General features: G+C 35.5%; 1 protein-coding gene across 2 annotated transcripts in view; it reads left to right on the plus strand.

The window, feature by feature from the left end:
• SMAP1 (small ArfGAP 1) overlaps positions 1–22587 on the plus strand; it is a 159100-nt gene that overhangs the window by 21844 nt on the left and 114669 nt on the right. For both annotated transcript variants that reach the window (XM_026507105.4, XM_026507104.4), the window contains exon 2: positions 16013–16146. In XM_026507105.4, coding sequence (XP_026362890.1) covers positions 16013–16146 — 134 coding nt within the window. The remainder of the gene's footprint in view (positions 1–16012; positions 16147–22587) is intronic.

Raw genomic sequence — 22587 nt, forward strand, 5'->3', positions numbered from 1 at the left:
TGAGGTAATAGCCTCTTCCTCTATTTGGTGTGTGTTTGGGTGGAAGGAAGGCTAAAAATCAGAGCATATGTAGAGAAACTTAAGATTTTATGATAGGGTAAATCATAGTTTAATGGATGTTGGTTGATTTAAAAAAATAGACATTTTACCAGCTTCCTCTAATGGTAACATCTTGCAAAACTATAGCACAGTATTATAACCAGCATATTGACATCAGTATAATCATCCAATTTTACTGTGATTTTTTTCTTTTTTTCAGTTTTGGTTGTACTTGTGTGTATTTAGTTCTATACAGTTTTATCACGTGCAGATTCACATATCTGCCACCACAGTCAAGACACAGTATGGTTTCCATCACCACTAGGATCTCGCGCATTGTCCTTTTATAACCACACACAACTTCCTCCCATTTTGCACCCCTCCCATCCCTGACCTCCAGCAAGCATTAATCTGTTTCCCACTTCTAAAATTTTGTTATTTCAAATATACTATATAAATGGAATCATATGATACTTTTGGGATTGGTGTTATTTACTCAGTGTTATTCTTTGGAGATTTGTCCAAGAGGTTGCATGTATTAATAGTTTTTTCCTTTATATTAATAAGTAGAATTTTATGCCATGTATGTGCATGTACCGTAGTTTGTTTAAGCATTCACCTGCTGAAGGACCTCTGAGCTATTTCTAGTTTTTGACTTTTATGAATAAAGCTGTAAATTTGTGTACAGATTTTTGTGTGACATAAATTTTCATTTCTCTGCTAAGTGCCCATAGTACGGTGCCCATAGTACAGTTACTAGGTTGTATGGTAATGGTGTACTTAGAATCATAAAAAAACCGCCAGGCTTTTCCAAAGTGGCTGTATTATTTTACTTTCCCACCAGCTATGTATGAATAGTCCATTGTTTTCACATCTTTTCTACCATTTGGTGTTGTCACTGTTTTTTACTTTATCCATTGTTGGATGTGTAATGATAGTGATACTGGTTTTGATTTGCATTTCCCTAATGGCTAATGGTTTTGAACATCTTATTCATGTGCTTATTTTGCCCTCTCTATATTCTCTTCAGTGAAATATCTGTTCATGTCTTTCATTTTCTAATTGATTTTTTTTTACTGAGTTGTGTTTTTTTTTTTAAATAGACTTTTTAAGAGAAGTTTTAGGTTCACAGCAAAATTGAGAAGGTACAGAGATTTTCCATCTACCTCTTGCCTCTCCACATGTGTAGTTTCCGCCATTATCAAAATAACTGTTGAACTTTGAAAGCGCTTTATATACTTTAGACATTAGTCTTTTGTCAGGTACATGCAGCTATTTTCTCCTGTAGCATGTCTTTACATCCTTTTCACATGGTCTTTTTTTTTTTTTTTAATTTTGTTTGAAAGAGAAAGAGTGAAAGAGCACAAGCAGTGCTTATATAAAAATATTTCACTATTACTAGAACTTGGGCTAGGGAAGTAGGTGTAGCTGACCATGAAAGGTGCTTAGGGGAATTAAACTTTATCTGATGGGTTATAAATCTGAAAAGCGATGTTTGGATCCAGGAGGTTACTTCAGAGGACATTGTAGTAATCTAGGACTCTAGCTGACAAGATCCTGAACTGGGACAGAGGCCCAGCTGGAATGAGATTAAAGTCATGGATTTGAAAAAAAATTAAAAGATAAAATGATTAGTAAAAAATAAAATGATTATGGTGTTTGCTTGGTTGAATGGTTATGGATGATGAAAGAGGAGCAAGAATGACATCTTTATTTTTCCCCTTAAGTCATTAGGTAGATAGTGTTCTTACCAACTGAGTTGGAGGAATCAGGAAGAGCTGTGTGTGTGTGTGTGTGTGTGAGAGAGAGAGAGAGAGAGAGAGAGAGAAAGAGAGGAGGGTGAGAGGGAGGGGCTAAGTGGAGAGGTGAATTCCATCTGGGACATGTTTAACTGGTGATGCTATGGTGTCCAAGTTGGTTATTAAGAATCTGATGCTTAGAGAAGAGATCAGTGCTAGAGGTATACCATATTTTCTCAATTAAAAAAAAAATACTTTCTTGGAACATAAGAACTAGGATGATCGGTAGGGGAAGAAAGGGATAAAGAAAGGGGGGGTAATCAGAAGGGGGAATGAAACATGAGAGACTATGGACTATGAGAAACAAACTGAGGACTTCAGAGGGGAGGGGGGTGGGGGAATGGGATAGACCGGTGATGGGTAGTAAAGAGGGCACGTATTGCATGGTGCACTGGGTGTTATACAGAACTGATGAATCATTGAGCCTTACATCGGAAACCGGGGATGTACTGTATGGTGACTAACATAATATAATAAAAAATCATTAAAAAAAAAAAATACTTTCTTGTGTTTCTGATTTTGAGAAGTTCCATAATTAATGTGTACCTTTAATGTTTTATTTCTCCATGAAAATTATTATGTATCATATATAATCAGTGGAGTAGGAAGTATAGAGTTTGGTCTTTTATAGTAATAAATGAAGTTAGCAAGGAAAAGTGTGGGGTACAGAGAAAAGGACATGTTAGTCTTACAAAAATGATTTGTAGATATAGAGTGATTTCATATGGATTTTGTCATTTGATGTCCATAGTGGTCATTTGAATATGGAAGATGGTATTTTAATTTAAAGATAAAGAAACTGATGTTCGGAGAAGTGTAAACGCAGGGATAATTTTTTCTTTTTATTATAGTTGTCTGTTGAATGATCATGCACAAGTATTCTTTTCATTTATTACTCATTTCTGCAAATGAAAGCATATAATGAGATGAAGGAAACTATTGATGAAATACTCTCCCCCACCATTTTCCAGTCTTCTAATATTAACATTTTACCACGTTTGTTTTCATATATATATATATATATATACACACACACACACACACACACACACACACTTTTTTTTGACTCTTAGATATGCTCCCACATCCCTAAATACGTCAGTGTTGATCTTCTAAAAATAAGAATTTTCTTACATAACCACAGTACAGTTATCAAAATGGGAAATTATCATTGATATGATACTATTTTCTAGTGTATGGACCTTACTCAGATTTCACCAATTGTCCCAATAATGTCAGGGATAAATTTTTGATTTGTCATAGTCAACAAATATGAACGAAAGTGTCATGTAAATAAGCAAACTTTTAGATTGATGTCAGAGCATTTGTAAACACAGTCTGCTTTTTTAACAAAAAGAACTTATTTGAGAGAGAGAGAGGGATTGAGAGCATGTGCGCACATGTGCATGAGCAGGGGGAGGGGCAGACAGGAAGGGAGAAGCAGGCTCCCCACTGAGCAGGGAGCCTGACATGGGGCTTGATCCTAGGACCCTGGGATCACGGCCTGAGCCCAAGGCAAACGCTTAATGAATTGAGCCACCCAGGCGCCGTAACACAGTCTGCTTTCTTAAGATAATTAACGGATGTAAGTCTCTCTGAGTATATTTGCCTGCTCTATTTCCTGCAGTTAGACTTTGAGGTTTGGAGAGAGTAGGGGGTAGATTACTTTTGGGTTTTGCCTTATAACCCCTTGCCATTCCTGGTAGAAGAGCAGTGCATGCCCCAAATATTCTTTGGAGGAATCTTAGCATTATTTTTCTTATTTAGCTTTATTTTCTCTCTTTTCTTTCTTCACACTTTCTAAGCATGTGCTGGGCACTGAATTAAAATGCTGAAGTCTGTATATGTACTGATTATGCTGATTTATTCGTAGGGACTACAAATAGTTTGAGCAACAACCATTTACAAATACTTCATAGTAAATGTTTTATTACTGGGGCGCCTGGATGGCACAGCGGTTAAGCGTCTGCCTTCGGCTCAGGGCGTGATCCCGGCGTTATGGGATCGAGCCCCACGTCAGGCTCCTCCGCTATGAGCCTGCTTCTTCCTCTCCCACTCCCCCTGCTTGTATTCCCTCTCTCGCTGGCTGTCTCTATCTCTGTCAAATAAATAAATAAAATCTTTAAAAAAATGTTTTATTACTGTATTTGATGTAGGGATGTAAAAGTAACCCTTCACAGACCCTTTAAACAAACAAACAAAACCTCATCGGTATTGCTTAAACATGCCTTAAACATTTCTTAAGGTATGCCTTAAACCTGAGGAAGGCATATCCACTTCCTCAGGTCCGTTGTGCTTATTGCTCCTTTTGCCTTAATTCCTCTTGCCCACATAGCTGCATAGTTTGTTCCCCCACCTTCTTCAGATCTCTGGTGAAATACAACTTTTCCTGACCAAATAACAATTACCGTTCCCTTCCTCCTTTCCATCGATACTCCTTATCCATTTTTCCTTTATTTTTCTCCATAATATTCACTGCTGTTGACACACTGTTACTTTTATGTGTTTGTATACGGCTTTCCATTGGAATTTAAGCTCCATGAGGGCAGGAGTTTATCTATTTTGTTTATCATTGAATCTCCAGGGCCTTGTACAAGGTACAGTACAAGATATAGTAATACCTTGAAATAGTAAGCACTCAGTAAATATTTGTTAGGTAAATACATGTGTTGCTATTCCGAGTCTAACGGACTTAAAAAAGAAAAAAAAAAACATCTGAGGGAATTATCTAAATATTATAACTTAAATGCTCTTTCTGAATAGAGAGGTTTTAAATTCCTTTATTCTAGAACTTTTCTTTTAAAGGTTTTATGTTCTAATATGTAATTGGTTTGGTTGTGCATAAGGTTCTTACCAAATAAGATACTGAAGAGAGATGACTGCAGTGATAAGATTGACTCTTTTTTTATAAAACAAAAATGTTCGTTTCTTACCACTTAATGCCAATCTTGTTCCAGACAAATTTTGGGAGAAGAAATTAATTACCTCTGTTGTTGCAGGTGATCTTTGTATTTACAGGGCATTGTTGTTTTGCTTTTGGGTCTTTTTTTTTTTTTTTTTTTTTTTTTGGATAGGAGATTTTTGTGAGCTCATTTTTTAGTAATCACAGTTGCTTGGCCTCTATTAATATTTCATATACCAACTTCCAGGAAGTGATTGATTAAAATAGCATGACTCTTCTAATCAGCATTGTAGTGACTCTTTAAAGCTTGTAAAGTCAGTCAGGAACCCTGATTATCAAGTGTTATCCCTACATGTCATCTTTTAGCGTCATGATGCTGCTTAATAGGAAAACATGAATTTGAGGTAGGTCAGCCATAGGTGACTAGGTCATACCAAAGTATGTTAGTTACTTTCAGATTTAAAAAAAAATAACGTTTTATTTCCTTCTTAGTATAACCTTATAGCTAAAATACTTATTATTTTAAAAAGCTAAACATTCCGTTGTATATGTTTGCTGGAAGAAATGGTGTGGCAATTCAAAATAATTATTGTTGAAATACTATTTATGGAACTTCTCTTTAAACTTTTTGTTTAATTCTGAAACTTTTTTTTTTGAAATTTTTATTTTTTTTTAAAGATTTATTTATTTTAGAGAGAGAGAGAACACGTGTGTGCAGGGAGGGGCAGAGGGAGAGAATCTCATGCAGGCTCCCCACTGAGTGGGGAGCCTGACATGAGGCTTGATCTCGCAATCCATGAGATTATGCATTAAAGAAATGTATGCAGGTTTTTTTTAAAAACAGCCTTATTGAGATATAGCTTACATACTATAAAATTCACTTATTTTAAGTGTGTAATACAATGATTTTTAATGTATTAACAGAGTTTTGCAGCTATCACCATAGTAAAATTCTAGAACATACCTATCATTCCCAAAAAACCCCTCCTCATGCTTATTTTCAGTGATTCCCCTCCCCCTACCACACCACACATATACACATGCAAGTTGTAGTTTGGTTGCTTACAATGTAGAAAACATGTTTTCAGGGGTTATTGCCTGGTTCTTTTGCTGATCTACAAGTGAACTTAAATCTGTAACCTAGCTGACCATGAGCAATGAAAGGCTCGGGTAGAGAACAAAAGGCCTTGGGATAGGAAAAGAGAAAGGGCTTCTTTCTTGTTTCATGCTAGATTGTAGACAGTATTTTGATACAGGCTGTTCTCTTTAGTCCTTTTATTGCTTTACTGTGTGTCCCCTTCCCTAGGCATCAACTACTACGATGCTGTCTAATGAAAATTCTCTTTTAAGTCTCAGTTGATTTTGCCCTTGTCCTCCTTTCTTTTCCCCCTTGATCAAAATTCTCTATCCTTTACAATTTCCTTCTCCAACAGATCAAACCAAATCCAGTTCTACTGCCTCTAATTTTGGGCATTATGGGGAAAGAAATAAAGTGAACTTGTAGTAGTGTGGGTATTGATACTTCTGGAGAGTTGAAAAGATTATTTGCATCTTTAAATCTGTCTTATTGACTTCAACAGTAAGTGACTTGGCATTTCAAAAAGTTAACAGGATAAAGCAAAAGCAGTCAGCCAATGTAAAGGAATTTTGTTTGGAAGGTTGGAATTATCGTAGTAGGGGATGCAGAGTTTCCACAATCGCATTTTGGGATCTGCCTGTGGTATAGTCTTGGCTCTTTCTCTCCCCCTTTCTAGCATTTTGACCTTAAGTTTCTCAGTCCTGAAAATGGTGTGGTAATACTACTTACCTCACATATTTATTAGGATTACATCAGACAGTATATCTGGAAATATGAATGCGTGTTCAATATGGTGGTGGTTTACTCTAAAAGTTACCTCCTAGCAGTTTTGGCAGCAGAACTCAGGGGGCTGCAAGGTCTTAGCTGTTATTTGTAAACTAGAGACGGCCTATGTGTTTATACCAGATGTTACAATGCATATAGACCATACAGAGATCAATAAAATGATCCTATTCTCAAAGAGATCACTCCCTGTTTCTCAGAAAACTTAGCTAAAACACTTAAGTGTAGATGATCATTGTGATAAATGTTACAAAAGTTTTGGGGGAATTGGAGAAGACGTTATAGAACTAAGTCTTAAAAAGAAATGACATTTAGCAGCTACTATTATATTCTCTGCTTATCTTGTTTTATTTTCTATTTATAAAAAAATTCAAAGTAGCTTTTCTGTTTGTTAGTCTGTCATGGTAATCAGAAACTTAAGAGAAATTTGTTCTCAGAAGAGAATGCATTTTCCTTATTTCTCAAATAGTATGAAAGCTACAAGATAAGTATATTTAGCTCTCAGTAAAATTCCTGTTCATTGTTTAGATATATAGTATTTTAAAGTATTGTTTAGATAGGTAATAACTTAGAGTTCTATAAACCTCATTTTTCCACTTTCTACAGAGTTTCCGTATCTTAAAACCATCTTTCATCTCTATTTGAAAGTTATTAGCCATTTGGTACTTGGTATTAAGTGCATATATATCACAACTTAAAAAAAAATCAAATTTGTGTTTCCATAAAAGAAACAACAATAATTAGGTGCTACATTATTGGTTTTTTTTTTGTCTTATGCATTACAGCATAGCTGAAACTCTTCAAGGTTGGAGGGGAGAGGTACTATTCATTTTACCTAGAATGTACTTCATCCAGACTTTATGTGTTATAACTTATCTTTCAGTAATCGTCTCAAATGCCATGGTCCCTACACAGCTTATACTAATATCCCTGGCCAGCATTCATCTTTTCCTCTTATGTGTTCCCCTATCATTTGTACTTCACTATAACCATTCATTGTATGACTTCCTAGAATATAAACTCCTTGAAGGCAGGACCTGTGTTTTGTCTTCTTCATTTAATACCTCATAAAAACAGGCATTTAATACATATTTGGTGATTTAAATCAAATCTGGAAAAATAAGGTTTGATGAAACTGTGCTTTATTATTATTTAATACCTCTTAGAATTTTGGCTCTGAAATAAAGGATTAAATCTCTGGCACATTTATTTCCTGCCACTAACAAGCAAATATAATTCACATTGAATTAGGTAGATTTCAGGCTTAGATGCTGTAACAAGAGACCTCCAAATACTGTGACTTAAACAGGATATAAATTTATTTCTCCTTCACATTAGTCTGGAGATGAATTAGTCTGTGCAGTATGGACAGAGTAGTTATGTCATCTTCAACATGGGGCTTTCATATCTGAGTCAAAGATACCAGATTCATTTCTTATGATTCTCTGGCTAATGGGAAAGGGGAAGAGGCAAGGGGAACACATGCCTAATTTGGTTAATGCCAGAACATCATTTCAGCTCACATTCCATTGGCCAGAACTTGGTCATGTGGCCACAGCTGCAGTGGAGGCTGAGAATTGTAGTCTCTATCTGGGCAGCCATGTTTCTAGCTAAAATTTAGGGGCTTTTACTATTAAAGAGGCAGAATGGCTAAATGGATATTAAAAACAATTGTCCTGCTTCACAGTTAATTGTTTTTGTTTTCATTTTTTAAAATAGTAGATGAATTGCTTCAGGCATCAAAGAAAGAACCTGTATATTTGACTAAGTCATCAGACTTAGCAGATTTTTTATTATGCTGCCTCTACACCCTTAGTATAGGCCTGTTTCCTTATTGTAGGTGATGTGGAGGGCCATGTAGAGCCTGGCTAGTGAGAAATTTACCATTTACTTTAGCAGATAAAACTAATTACAAATGAAAAAATATCAGGTACCTATTGGAACATACATACTGTGTGAAACAAGCTGTCATGGGCTGTAGACATCTATAGGAAAGGAGAGTGGAAGGATGAAGTCATAAAGAAAGGCTTTCTGGATAATATGGACTAGTTAGGCCTTGAAAATGAGGTAAGATTTGTATGGTCATAAGCTGAACAATCTAGGCAAGGGAAATAGTGTGTAGGAAAGTTTCAATACAGGATAATTGAGTTGTATTCAAGAGAAAGCAATGAGTCTGTTCTGATTGGCTCCCTGAGTATGTACGTTGGAGAACTGCAAAATAAAGTTGGTTTAAGAAGGATCAAGATTATAAGTGGTCATGAAAGCAAAACAGAGGAAAATAGAAAACTGTTAAAAGCTTGGAGTTGGAGACTGAAATAGTGAAAGAGTTTAATCTGATAATTCAGAGTGGGTGAATCTCCTTTCTTTTCTCCTCCTTCCATACTAATCTGATAATGGAATTCAGAATGAATGAATTCCCTCCCTCTCCTGCCTGATCTCCATGAGGTTACCTATGACCTCTTAGTTTTAACACTTGCGTTTATTCTCTCCTAATCCCATTCTTGACTTCCCTGAAGTTTTTGACATTGTCGACTGTATTTTCTTTAAGATCCTGGCCTTTTTCTTGGTATTACTTTTCATTTTCTCCCTAAGACTTTGTATTCTGCTTCTTTTGCTCTTTTGTTCTTGTGGCTACAACTGCCATCTTGAAGGTGCTCAGGTTTGTATATCTAGTTTGAACATAAGTCCTGTATTCCTCATTGTTTGATGGACATTTTCATCTCCATGTGTCACTGTCATTTAAAGCATTCAGTAGATTACCTGCAAAATTTTCTGAGTCTACAAGTACCTTTATGCTTTAAATCCCAGATTTAAATAGAACACGACATTTTGGTCTCTACTTTCTCCTTTATCACTGTTTCCCAATCACTAACTCCTGTCAGTTCTTCCTGGTGATTCTCACATTTGTCCATTTCCGTTCTTATTGTTGCCACATTTATTAATCCTTTAAGGTGATATGTTTGGATCGTTAGCATTCTCTTAAGTATTCGGTGATGAAGGATATGAATAAAGGTGCTAATATTGGTGAGACCAAATAACATCTTCTCTTTTGTTACTAGAGCTTTGTTTTAGTGTGATTGTGATTATGAGATAAATAATATCAGTTTAGTTGATGCTCGCTTATTTGTGTTGCTTTTAAGTGAGGTAGTGATATGGATCACTCAACCCAGTATTTGAATTCTAAGTAAACTCTGGATTTTTTCCTCAGCAGATTTAATTCCTGGTATATTAAAATAAATTTTCACAATTTGAGTCATTTACTCAGTAAGAATAATGAAAACAGGTCAAGAAGTGTGCTGAATGCTTGGGTTGAAGACCTTGTCAAGAATAATTTAGAATCTTGCTCTTCTAAATGTACTTTGTGGATGGCAGCTTGGACATCATTGGTTACTTGTTAGGAATGCAGGATCTCAGGTGCCTCTGGAGGACTACAGAATGAGAATGTGTAATATACCTAGGGTTATGTATGCGCATTAGAGTTTGAGAGATACCGATCTTTGTCTACTTTGTCGTTCTTTAATTTTTCTTAGTTTGAGAGTTAGCTCTAAAGTAATTAAACCCTCTAGCTATTTACCTATTTGTATATATATGTTTGTTTACCTTAGACTTTTGTGTAAACTTCAGAACAGATTGCTGGAAGTATTATATATAAATGTTGGAGAGTAACTGGGGGAGGCAACTCTAGCTAGAGCAGTGATGGGAGTCCTCTGTAAGCAGGTAGCATGTGAACTGAGGCCAATACAACAGAGTGAGCCAGGCATATGGAGACCTAAGGAAGAAACATTTGGGGCAGAGACAGCAACAAATGCAGAAGCAAGAAGGTAGGAGAGGGGGGCGCCTGGGTGGCACGGCGGTTAGGCGTCTGCCTTTGGCTCAGGGCGTGATCCCGGGGTTGTGGGATCGAGCCCCACATCAGGCTCCTCCGCTGTGAGCCTGCTTCTTCCTCTCCCACTCCCCCTGCTTGTGTTCCCTCTCTCCCTGGCTGTCTCTATCTCTGTCGAATAAATCAATAAAATCTTAAAAAAAAAAAAAAAAAGAAGGTAGGAGAGGGCATATGTAATCATAGATCACCTTATGCTAAAATTGTTCACTCCATGTTATAATTAAGATTTATCCATGTTGATACATGCAGATTATTCATTTTCACATTCATTTGTAGGGTGAGATAATCATATTAGTGAACTTTCATTTCCAGTCATTTTAGGAATCCATGCTGCTATAAATATTCTGGTACATGCTTCTTAAATACATGTATGAGTTTCTTTGTAGTGTTTTTCAGCCATATTTGACCATGACTCAGAGAAAAGCATTTTACAGCATTACTTGATTTTTGTGTGTACATGTGCCTATATACATATATATGTGTTACTGATTTTTTAAGAGATTTATTTATTTTAGAGAGAGAGTAAGTGCATGCGTGAGTGTGCTCATATGGGGTTAGGGCTCACTGGGAATCCCAGGCAGACTCTGTGCTGAGCTTGGAGCCTGATGTGGGGCTTGATCTCATGACCCTGAGATCACCACTGGAATGCAAACCAAGAGTAGGGTACTCAACTGACTGTGCCACCCAGGCTCCCCTATGTTGCTTATTTTTTAAAGAAGTGTAATGAAACTATTTTTACCCTTTCTGTGATGCAGTCATATCTTTTTTCCTTCTCTTTTAAAAATAAATACTTGTAGGGGCGCCTCGGTAGTGCAGTCGTTAAGCATCTGCCTTCGGCTCAGGGCGTGATCCCGGCGTTCCGGGATTGAGCCCCACATCGGGCTCCTCCGCTGGGAGCCTGCTTCCTCTCCCACTCCCCTGCTGTGTTCCCTCTCTCGCTGGCTGTCTCTCTGTCACATAAATAAATAAAATCTTTAAAAAAAATTTAAAAAATAAAAAAAATAAAAATAAATAAAAATAAATACTTGTTGAGATTAAATTAATGAGTTGTGATCTGCCATTTAAAATAACTGCTATAGGGTATGTTATATATGAGTGTGTACGTGTACCTAGATATATCATATTACATGTATAAATTGGTCAGTCCATATGTGTGTGTGTCTAAGCATGAGAGTGTGTGTGTGTGTGTGTGTGTGTGTGTGTGTGTGTGTGTATGAATAGATTGCCTGGTGGAAGAGTTTATTCATCTAGATTTCACCAAATTGTTTTTTAAATGGTTATACATATTTATACCTGTCTTGGCCTCCTGAGTCTGGGAACTTAGCTTTTTACCTTTGTGTCTGTGGTCTTTTAATAGCATTTACTTGGCATAGAGTTGGTAAGTATTCACCAATAGTTTGGTGAATGAAAATGAGGATTTCATACCAGTACTTGAATGACTACCGTGTTGAGCAGCTATTATTTTATCAACTTTAGGCAAATTTTACAAGGCTAATTATTTAATAGAGTGGATAACCCAATTGTAATTTTGGTTGGGCTTTTAAAAGTCTATTTTTGAAGGTCCCTAACCATATTGGTTAAGATGCAATAGCTATATTCCAAAGAACGATGCATTGACAAAATTGCATTATTATTTGAATTGGTAAAAAAAGATTGGGGCTAGCATTTCCCATAAGTGATAGCAGTGTGTAAAGCTGTGTAAAACCTGAACATCACTTAACATTTAATTATATCTAGCTTTTTGTTCAATAGTAATATGCCTATTTTTTTTTCTGTTACTGCTAGCATTATTCTTGTATATTGCTTTTATACATTTGATCCCTTTATTATCTTTGGTTATTGTAAAAATGCACCACTCTATTTGGTGCTACAGCTTTTTACCTGCTTGGACAGTTATTATTACATCGTGCAAATGATGCTTTCTTTCTTTCTTTTTTTTTAAAAAGATTTTATTTATTTGTTTATTTGAGGGGGAGAGAGAGATAGGAGCCAAGGGAGAGGGACAAGCAGACTCCATGCTGAGTGTGGAGCCTGATGCAGGGTGGACAAGCAGACTCCATGCTGAGTACGGAGCCTGATGTAGGGCTCAATCCCATGACCCCAAGACCATGACCCAAGCTGAAATCAAGAGTTGGACATTCAACTGACTGAGCCACCCAGGCACCTGCAAATGATGCTTTCAAATTAATTCATTTAGTCATAACATTTGCTGCATCAGAAAAATTGTGCTGTAGAGAAAAGTCTCCATTTGTATTTGGCTGTGGGTCTAACATATTCTGAGGGGAATCATTCTATTTTAAGAACGAAAATGAAGCCACACTTGGAGAGTGTTGAAAATCTTTTCCCATCATGCTCTGGATTCACTGCCTTTTTGGGAGTTGTTTTTGAGGAAAGTTTCAAGATACAGTTGTTTTGCAGACCAGTGTAGAAACTTTTCTAGAGTAGGAACATACTGTATTTTGATTTTCAAAATTTCTTAAGATGACAATAACTTGCACTTAAGTAGTGCTTTAAAAATTTCAAAATATTTTCTGTACAGGACTCACTTAAATAATGAGGCAGCCAATCCTGACTCCACTTAACATATGACAACCTTGTTTCTCAGTTTGTTATTAGTGCAGGGTAATTCATGCCTCTCAGTGACAGCCGAGTAGGTTGACAATACAGGTCTTTTGGTCTCTAATTCATTTCCATGCTGTTAGCAATCAAACATTTAAATCGAACATGTCCCAGATGTTTGTCAGTTTATAGGTATCATTTTTCAAATTTAAAAGGAGGATATTTTGGTATAAATTGTATATGCATAAACTACCTCATAAGGAATTTTGGAGAGGAATGTGTTTAGTTTTACTGCATTGTAGTTACTGGCTTCAGTGTTAATTTTGTAGATTAAATCTCACCTTTAGATAAAAAGTATGTACTTAATACAGAAGTCTAATAAATGGTTTAAAAAGCTTGGCTTTTATTGATATCTCATATGTATATATTTTTTTCATAATCAGGTGATTTATAAAAGTCAGTTGGGTATAAGCTTCTGAATAGTTGACATAATCGTCAGATAATACTTTTATTTTTCCATTTTTACTTTACACAAGCAGTACATGAAAATAATCATAAGGTTATTTAAAATTACATTTTTCACAGAGCTGGAACAAACAATCCTAAAATTTGTATCGAACCAGAAAAGACCCCAAATTGTCAGGCCAATGTTGAAAAAGAAAACCAAAGCTGGGGTCATCACAATACCTGACTTCAAGCTATATTACAAAGCTGTGATCAACAAGACAGCATGGTACTAGCACAAAAACAGACAGATCAATGGGAAAGAATAGAGAGCCCAGAAATGGACCCTCAACTCTATGGTCAACTAATCTTCAACAAAGCAGGAAAGAATATCCAATGGAAAAAAGTCTTCAATAAATGGTGCTGGGAAAATTGGACAGCCACATGGAGAAGAATGAAACTGGACCATTCTCTTACACCATACACAAAGATAAACTCAAAATGGATGACAGACCTAAATGTGAGACAGGAGTCCATCAAACTCCTAGAGGAGAACACAGGCAGCAACCTCTTCGACCTCAGCTACGGCAACTTCTTGCAAGACACGTCTCTAAAGGCAAGGGAAACAAAAGCAAAAATGAACTATTGGGACTTCATCAAGATAAAAAGCTTCTGCATGGCAAAGGAAACAGTCAACAAAACTAAAAGGCAACCTATGGAATGGGAGAGGATATTTGCAAATGATGTATCAGATAAAGGACTGGTATTCAAGATCATTAAACAACGTAATCAAACTCAGCATCCAAAAAACAAATAATCCAGTCAAAAAATGAGCAGAAGACATGAACATACACTTTTCTAAAGAAGACATACAAATGGCCAACAGACACATGAAAAAATGCTCCACATCACTTGGCATCAGGGAAACACAAATCAAAACCACAATGAGATATCACCTTACACCAGTTAGAATTGCTAAAGTTAACGGATGCAGAGAAAGGGGAACTCTCTTAAACTGTTGGTGGGAATGCAAGCTGGTACAGCCACTCTGGAAAACAGTGTGGAGGTTCCTAAAGAAGTTAAAAATAGAGCTACCCTACGACCCAGCAATTGCACTAGTGGGTATTTACCCCAAAGATACAGATGTAGTGAAAAGAAGGGGCACCTGCATCCCAATATTCATAGCAGCAATGTCCACAATAGCCAAACTGTGGAAGGAGCCAAGATATCCTTCAACAGATGAATGGATAAAGAAGATGTGGTTCATATATAAAATGGAATATTATTCAGCCATCAGAAAGGATGAATACCTACCATTTACATCGACATAGATGGAACTGGATGGAATTATGCTAAGTGAAATAAGTCAATCAGAGAAAGACAATTATCATATGATTTCACTCGTGTGTGGAATATAAGGACTAGCGCAGAGGATCATAAGGGAGAGGAGGGAAGACTGGATGGGAGGAAATCAGAGAAGGAGACAAACATGGGAGACTCTTGACTCCGGGAAACAAACTGAGGGTTGTTGAAAGGGAGGTGGGTGGAGGGATGGGGTAGCTGGGTGACGGGCATTAGGGAGGGCATGTGATGTGATGAGAACTGGGTGTTATATACGCAGGTGATGAATCATTGAACACTACATCAAAAACTAATGATGTACTCTATGTTGGCTAATTGAATTTAAATTAAAAAAAAGAATGTTTAAAATTATCAAGAAAATACATTTAAAGACATAAAGAATAGTACAGCTAAGGCTTTGTGTTCTTGTATCCTTCTGTGAGTTTCTCTACTGTGTTTTTCAGAATTTTTAACCATGATCCAAAGAACTATTATTTTATAGCACACTGTAGTTTATAACTTTTCTTAGTTCAGGGTTATATTTGGGATTTATTCGTGTTGTTATAAGGCTTGTTGAGGCTGACCTTATTGTTTCTCAGTCTTTCTAACATTTAGTTGATTAAAAAATTTTTTTCCAATGTGTTGAATGTAGAATGGAGATTGTTGTAGGTTTAAAGTACATTTTCCCTACTAGCTCATAAATGTTTTTTATGTTTATTGGTCATACATTTCTTCTGTGAATTACTTATTCATACCTTTTTACACATTTTTCTTTTCGGTTGGTTGTGTGTTTCTTATGTCTACATTTCATTAAAAACTCTTTGATTTATATGTGTTGGTAATCTTTTAAGGAACACCATACACATTTAACGAAGAACTTACTTTTTACTGTGGGATATTACTATTCCTGGTTCAAATATGCTAAGTGAAAACACTGTTCACATAAATTCGTTTAAAATTCTTAGACAGGTTTGGGAAAGTTTCTAGAAAAGCAAAATTAGTAAACTCATTAAAGTTCTTCAGGGTTGATTTATAACCTTGCTCCTGGTGCCATTTGAAAATTTGAGCCTGTAAAATTCTGTACGGCTCCATTATAATTGTGTAAAAAAATCAGAATATTGCTTAAAAGCTGCCATATTTTAGTTTTTAATATTTGTTTGTATTTGTTTTTTCTCCTTAATTAGGTCCTCGATGGGCTTCCTGGAATATTGGTGTATTTATTTGCATCAGATGTGCTGGAATCCATAGAAATCTTGGGGTTCATATATCCAGGGTCAAGTCAGTCAACCTAGACCAATGGACACCAGAACAGATACAGGTAAACATGTTCTTACTGAGAGATTATTTACAATATTTAAAATGAATTTTAAATCTTTAAGCCTTCTTGCATCTAAGGGTTAACATTGAAATGAAGTATATTGAAATGGCATGTGCCACATATAAAATTTGGGTGTTACCTGAAGTGTCCACTCTCAAATGTTTAGATTTTCTTGGATCTGTAGTGAACTAAGTTTTTGACTATTCTTATCTAAAATGTTGCTTTTGAAGTCTTTAAAAAATCAGTTCCTTTTCCTTGTGTTGATGAAATTTGTCGGTTTTGTTTTTCTGTCAGTAGAGGGAGCCTGGGTAAAGATAAAAAATAAATCTTTAAAAAATCAGTTCCTTTTCCTTGTGTTGATGAAATTTGTCGGTTTTGTTTTTCTGTCAGTAGAGGGAGCCTGGGATAAAAAGTAAATCACCTTGTGCCTAAGAACTGACTTGAAGGATTTCCCTTTTGGATACACGTGTTCTTGATTTTCAGACAGAGCCCAATAGTTGGAAGATAGCCTATTTAGAAAATGTTCTAATGACTGATTTGGATTTGTTTTGAGTGGTTTAGCTTTGTTAGAGATAAATTTGTAATTTTAAGGGCTTGCCATTTTTACAGTGTGACAGTCTTAAATTTTCAAAATCTTACTTTTCTAATCCTTAAGGTTAACTGGTAAAATAAAAATGTTTATTTCTACTGGTTTTAATTTGTAATTCACAGTGTAATTATACAACTTTTTCTTACACTCTTTTTGAATTACTTTTAGTCAGTATAAGGCTAAATACACAAATATATGTAGTGAACTTAAGTGATACTCATACATACCTCTAATCAGAAAAAACAAAAAGAACACAGAAATTGGCATGGATAGGGTGAGGTAAGGGTGAAAGAATAGAATATAATGCAAGGGGAGTGGGTCATAAATAAAGATTTGGTTAAAGAAAGTAAAACTTCTGTGCTAAAGACATATTTATGCCAAAGTAAATTCTAGATAGAGCCAAGATTTAAATATTAAAAAAAAATTAAACCTTAGAAATACTTGAAAAATATAGCCAAGAGATCTTCAGGCTGTAAAGTCAAGCATCGCTTATTTAGTTCACTCTTAAATAAGTTTTTGAGGTTTTTGCTGGCTAGGACATAAAAGGAAATATGACACTTTATGTATTTTCCTAATCCTTGAGGAGAAAATTTACTTGTTTTACCAAGGAAGCAGAGCTTTTTGAACATTGCATAAAAGTCTCTGTTCTTGATAATATCTCTGTAGTAACTGTGGTAACAGATTTCATAATGTTGTTTATTAAGTTGTCTTCAAGAAAATGCGAAGCGTAGCTTGAAAATGTAACTTGGCGTTTGTAATGGGTTATGGAGGTACAACACATTCAAGGTGTATTGCCTTTCTAATGGTTCATTTTACACTAAGGACAAAACATGAAATCCTTGGACAATTCAGTTTTCCAGAAATAATATTTTTCTTGACTAGGCTGTTAAAAGGAGTTGAATAGCAGTTTGAGATGGGCAACTGTTCTTTTCCTATACCTGAGAGCAGAGCTTCCCAGTCAGAGGACTACAGCTGCAGTTCATTGGTTTTCTGTGGAATAGGTTATAGTTACACAGCAACATACTGAATTATTAAAAATTTCAGGCTTTTGAAAACAATTATTAAGTAATATACTGTCTTTGAAATTGTATTTGGAATACTATTTATATGTTTCCAACTGTCAGCTTCTTGAAATAAGAATGATTATTTTGGAATGCAAGACTTTTGAGGAGTACTTATCACCAGAGAATGCTCTGTAAGGCTTCATAATCACAGAGCTCCTCTTTTAGTGTTCTGTGGTGAGAAATAAGGTTAGGATGCACTCACTTAAAAATTAAATGAGTAAACAATGAAGTATTATTTTTAAAAAATGTATAGAAAAAGAGCATAAAGAAGCTTAATCACACAGACAGATGAGTCAGCCATCCAGTATTCTTATGGTGGGCCTTGTAAGTACCTGCAAGCAAAGCCAGAGTTGTTCTTTAAAAATCACTCTGGGACTACTGTGCAATATAAATGAGTAAGTAATTGGTGAAGGCCCCAAGGTTCCATTCTATAAAGCACAACCTTTATTTTAACCTAGAAAATTTCAAGGCAACTGATTCTAAAAAGGCAGGAGAACGAAGTGATTTAGAAAGTTGTCTCTAGATAGTCAGACTGCCAGAGTTAGACCTGGATATTCCTGACAGGATACTTAACCTCTGGGTACCTCAATTTCTTCATTTATATGGGAATAGTAAGAATGTCTCCTTCTGTGGGTTGCTGTGAGGATAGAATAAGTTAATATGGGGAAAGTATTTATTTATTTATTTATTTATTTATTTGACAGATAGAGACAGCCAGCGAGAGAGGGAACACAAGCAGGGGAGTGGGAGAGGAAGAAGCAGGCTCATAGCCGAGGAGCCTGAAGTGGGGTTCGATTCCATAACGCCGGGATCACGCCCTGAGCCGAAGGCAGACGCTTAACCGCTGTGCCACCCAGGCGCCCCAGGGGGGGAAAGCATTTAGAATAGTACCTGGCACATTTTAAATACTCGATGTTAGCTTATCAGTTATTAGTAGTATTAGCCCATTTGTTCATTGTTTAAAACCTTCAGTATTGCTGCCTCGAATATCTTTCTGATCTTAAGCAATATAGCTTCCTAGTAAACCTGTGATGAATTGGTTACTGAATGTACTATTGAGTAAATAGATTGTGTGGTATTATTGAGTATTAATTACTTTTTGAGGATGTTTATGAAATATAATTAATTCATTTTTAGTAATATTGGATGTTAAGGCATTTTGATCTCAAAATTCCCTAATCATCTGTTAGGTAATTATACCAGTCGTCTATTGAGGTTGCTCATTACTCAGATTTGAGCATATTCTTTTGCCTGTGATGGTAGGTATGTTCCATATAATCCAACTCTATTTATACCTATGCATTTTATTTTTTACTTAAAAAATTGAAGTATAATTACAGAGATAACACTTTACAGATATGAGTTTTATGTGTCTTGGCAAATGTCTGTACTGTGTCACCAACACCCTAATGAAGATATACTGAGTATTTCCATCACCCTAGAAAATTTCCTTGTGTCAGTTTGTAGTCAGTTCTCTAGGGGCAGCCACTACACTGATGTCTGTACCCTTAGGTTGCTGTACATTGAGATTTTTATCTTTTGGAGCTTGTTCTTATTAACTCTGACTCTTAATTCAGATTAGGAAGAGTGAAGATCACAGTGTAATTTAGTCTTCCTTATTCATATGATGTTTTATAAGAATTTCTTTGATATTAAAAAAGCTCAGGAGGCATTTATTTGCAGAAGGGAAGTACTTTACTGCATATACTTCTACCCTATGTCTTCCGTTACCACCACCCCCAACATTTCATGAAAATCATATTTCTAATTTTCAAAGATGATACTTAGTTTTGGGTAGTTGTATATATTTTGAGATCTTTAATAGCAAATGTGGAAACATGATTAAATCTCTGAATCTAAGCTGCTAAATAAAAATAATCTTTTTTGTGTGTCCATAAAATGTAACTACTTAAGTTTTGCCTCAAAGCTTGTTATCGACTGGCATTAATATACACCATATTTATATCAGTTATTTACATACATGTTGTGAGTGTGTGACTCAGGTTTTAGGGCATCTGCCATATCACAGCTGTGTTAGAATTGCTTTACGTTTATTTTTAAAAGAAAATTTATCAACTTATTTTGATTTTTATCAGCATGGAAATAGAGTTATTCACCTTACATTTTAATCAAAATTCTTTTTTAAAATGTGGTTCCTGGTTAGATTAAATGTCTTTCATCTTGAGTTTATCGTCAGGCACTTTTCAAATTTTTAGAAAGGACCACTTTGTACTTTTATTTATACTATAATCTTTATTTTTTATTTTGTACTGGTTTGTTAACCCCAAGTATTGATTACCATTTTCTCCATTATTTAAAAATTTTTAATTACTCAGTTTTCATTATCTGTATTGAAGGAATTAAAATGAAAAATACCATATTTTTACTACAGAGGACTGTTACTTTTGCTTTCAAGTTTCTTAGCTTACTTTGTGCAGTCTTTTAAATTGTGCTAATAAAACATCTTAGTGAGATTTTGTCCTTACTGCAAAGTATAATCCATATATTTGGTATTTATCTTGATAACTTTTGGACCACTTTTAATACTTTATGTATCTATAAATCTTTTAGTAATCTTCTTTCACATATTCTTTGTTTACTACTGACTAGTGTCATTTATTGATATGATAGTATTTTCTTGGGAATGCCAAGGCCACACAACTGAAGTTTATTCATTTATAAAATATATTTGGGAAACTTTACATTTGAAACTGCCCAGTCTCCACAGGCCTATGATTTATCCTTAGTGAACTTGCCTGCAACATTTTGTAGGCCTTTTTACTCCCTCTGTTAATATCGTTACCATTTTTACTTTAGCTTTGACTATATTTTGGCTAGAAGGAAAGGTCTTTAAACCCAACTCTTTTTACATCCTTACTTACTGTTATAACAAAAGAATAGAAGCTTTCTTTCTTCTCATTCCACCCAACCCCTGAATGTTTCCACTTTGACTTCAGCTTTTTGTGTTCTTGTTTTAGGGGCAGAATGGAAGGTGGTGGCTGCTAGTTTCTCTGCCTTTATTTTCATTTGCAGCTTTCTTTCCTGCTTTTCCACCTTAATTAAAAAAATTATATTCATTTGGAGGCACATTTAAATTCTTTCTTCTTCTTTGAAACATATTACTCACATCCTTCTGCCATAAAAAAGTCTTCCTAATACCATCTTTCTATCAACATACAGCTCTTGACTCTGCTGTATTCATTTGTTTGCATAGTCAGCCACTGAGCATTTATTAAGTATTCACAATGTGCCAGCCACTGTATTGTAGTGACTAGCTCTTGTCTTCCTTTAGCAGTTGAATTACTTGAACAATCTTTACCCAGTTTTTCATTTCTTTACCTTACTTTTGCTTCTATTAACTCATTCTGTCCCCATCATTCTGCTAAGTTTGCACTCACAAAGAATACTAGTTACCCCTAATGGCCAAATTCAACTCTCCTTCTTCCTCTTCCTCCTCCTTGGTCTTCCTCCTTCACTTGATACTATCCACTGCCTTCTTGAAGCTGTTTTTTTTTTTTTTTTTTTGGTGAAAGAAGCTAAAGTTACTCACCACGTCTTCTATTTGGTTTATTTAGTCTCTGTATTTTTTTTTTTCCGTTTCTTTTTCTGCTTTTTCACCCTATTGGAGATTTTCTGTCAGGCACTACAGTTTTGTCTTTAGCCCTGTTGTTCTTTAGTCTATCCCCATAAGGGAGCTCACTTACCCTCATGGATTCAACTGTTATTTTTCTGTGCAGATGGTTTCCCCGTCTGTCCACTGTCCTACAGTGATTTTCAGTTCTTTTTTAGATTGCCTATTAGAGACCTTTGGTGTTTGTGGACTTACCGTTCTTAAGAAAACTTGGATTTCCTTGCATGAAGTAATTGGTAATTTTCCCAAGCATCCATTTTAATTGTATATTCTTTGAGGCTGGAATTAGCCAATTCGGTTGATTCCATAGCACTGGAATTTCAACATGGCTTTACATATCTGTTCATCTTTGTATATTCGGTAATTCTTGTGAAGTAATTAAAAATCTTGTTGCTTTATGAAAAATACTTTGCTATGAAGCAAAGAAAGCTGGCTATTAATGTAATGGTAAAAGGAATAGATATGATGGGGCATGGATTTTTTTTTTTGCCAGATAACATATGCATTTGAGTAAAATTAAGAATAGAATATCAAATTTAACTGTTGCTCTTTAGCAGTATCAGTAAAACCTCTAAATGTTCATATGGAAAGAGGAAAAAAGGATTTATGAAATTGTTTCAGTGTAGGAAATTTTGGCTACAGTCCTAGTTATTAATGTGTAGCATTTGTAAATGTTAAGATTAATAGATGCCTACTAATCTGCAACTTGACACATTTAAAATTTAAATAATTATCTGGTGGTCCAGACTGGTTTCTTAGAAGTTCGAGTTCATCTTAAAAGCTTGTGGTGTCCAGTGGTTCTTACCTCTTTCTTTTGTGTGCCTCCCTATTCCATCAGTTCTTAATTCTTTTGTTGCTCCTGTTGCTTTCCATTCTCATTTCTCCTAGCATATCCATGGCTTTAGCTTATTCCTGATCTTCCTGTCACTGTCACCTCTCCATCACTTTTACATACCACATTCAGAATAATCTTTCTGGAACACTGCTTTGGTCATTTAACTTCTCTTCTAAGAAATTTGTATTGGTTCTCCTCTGAGAATCATAAAAGTTTTATTTTCCTTCAATTGGTAATCGTATACCTCTGCCATCTGGCTTCATCCTGTGTCTTTGACCTTCCTCCAGATGCTTGACAATAGATTTCTTTGGCTGTATAGAGA

Source organism: Ursus arctos, unplaced genomic scaffold (assembly GCF_023065955.2).
Source record: "Ursus arctos isolate Adak ecotype North America unplaced genomic scaffold, UrsArc2.0 scaffold_29, whole genome shotgun sequence".
NCBI classification, from domain to species: domain Eukaryota; kingdom Metazoa; phylum Chordata; class Mammalia; order Carnivora; family Ursidae; genus Ursus; species Ursus arctos.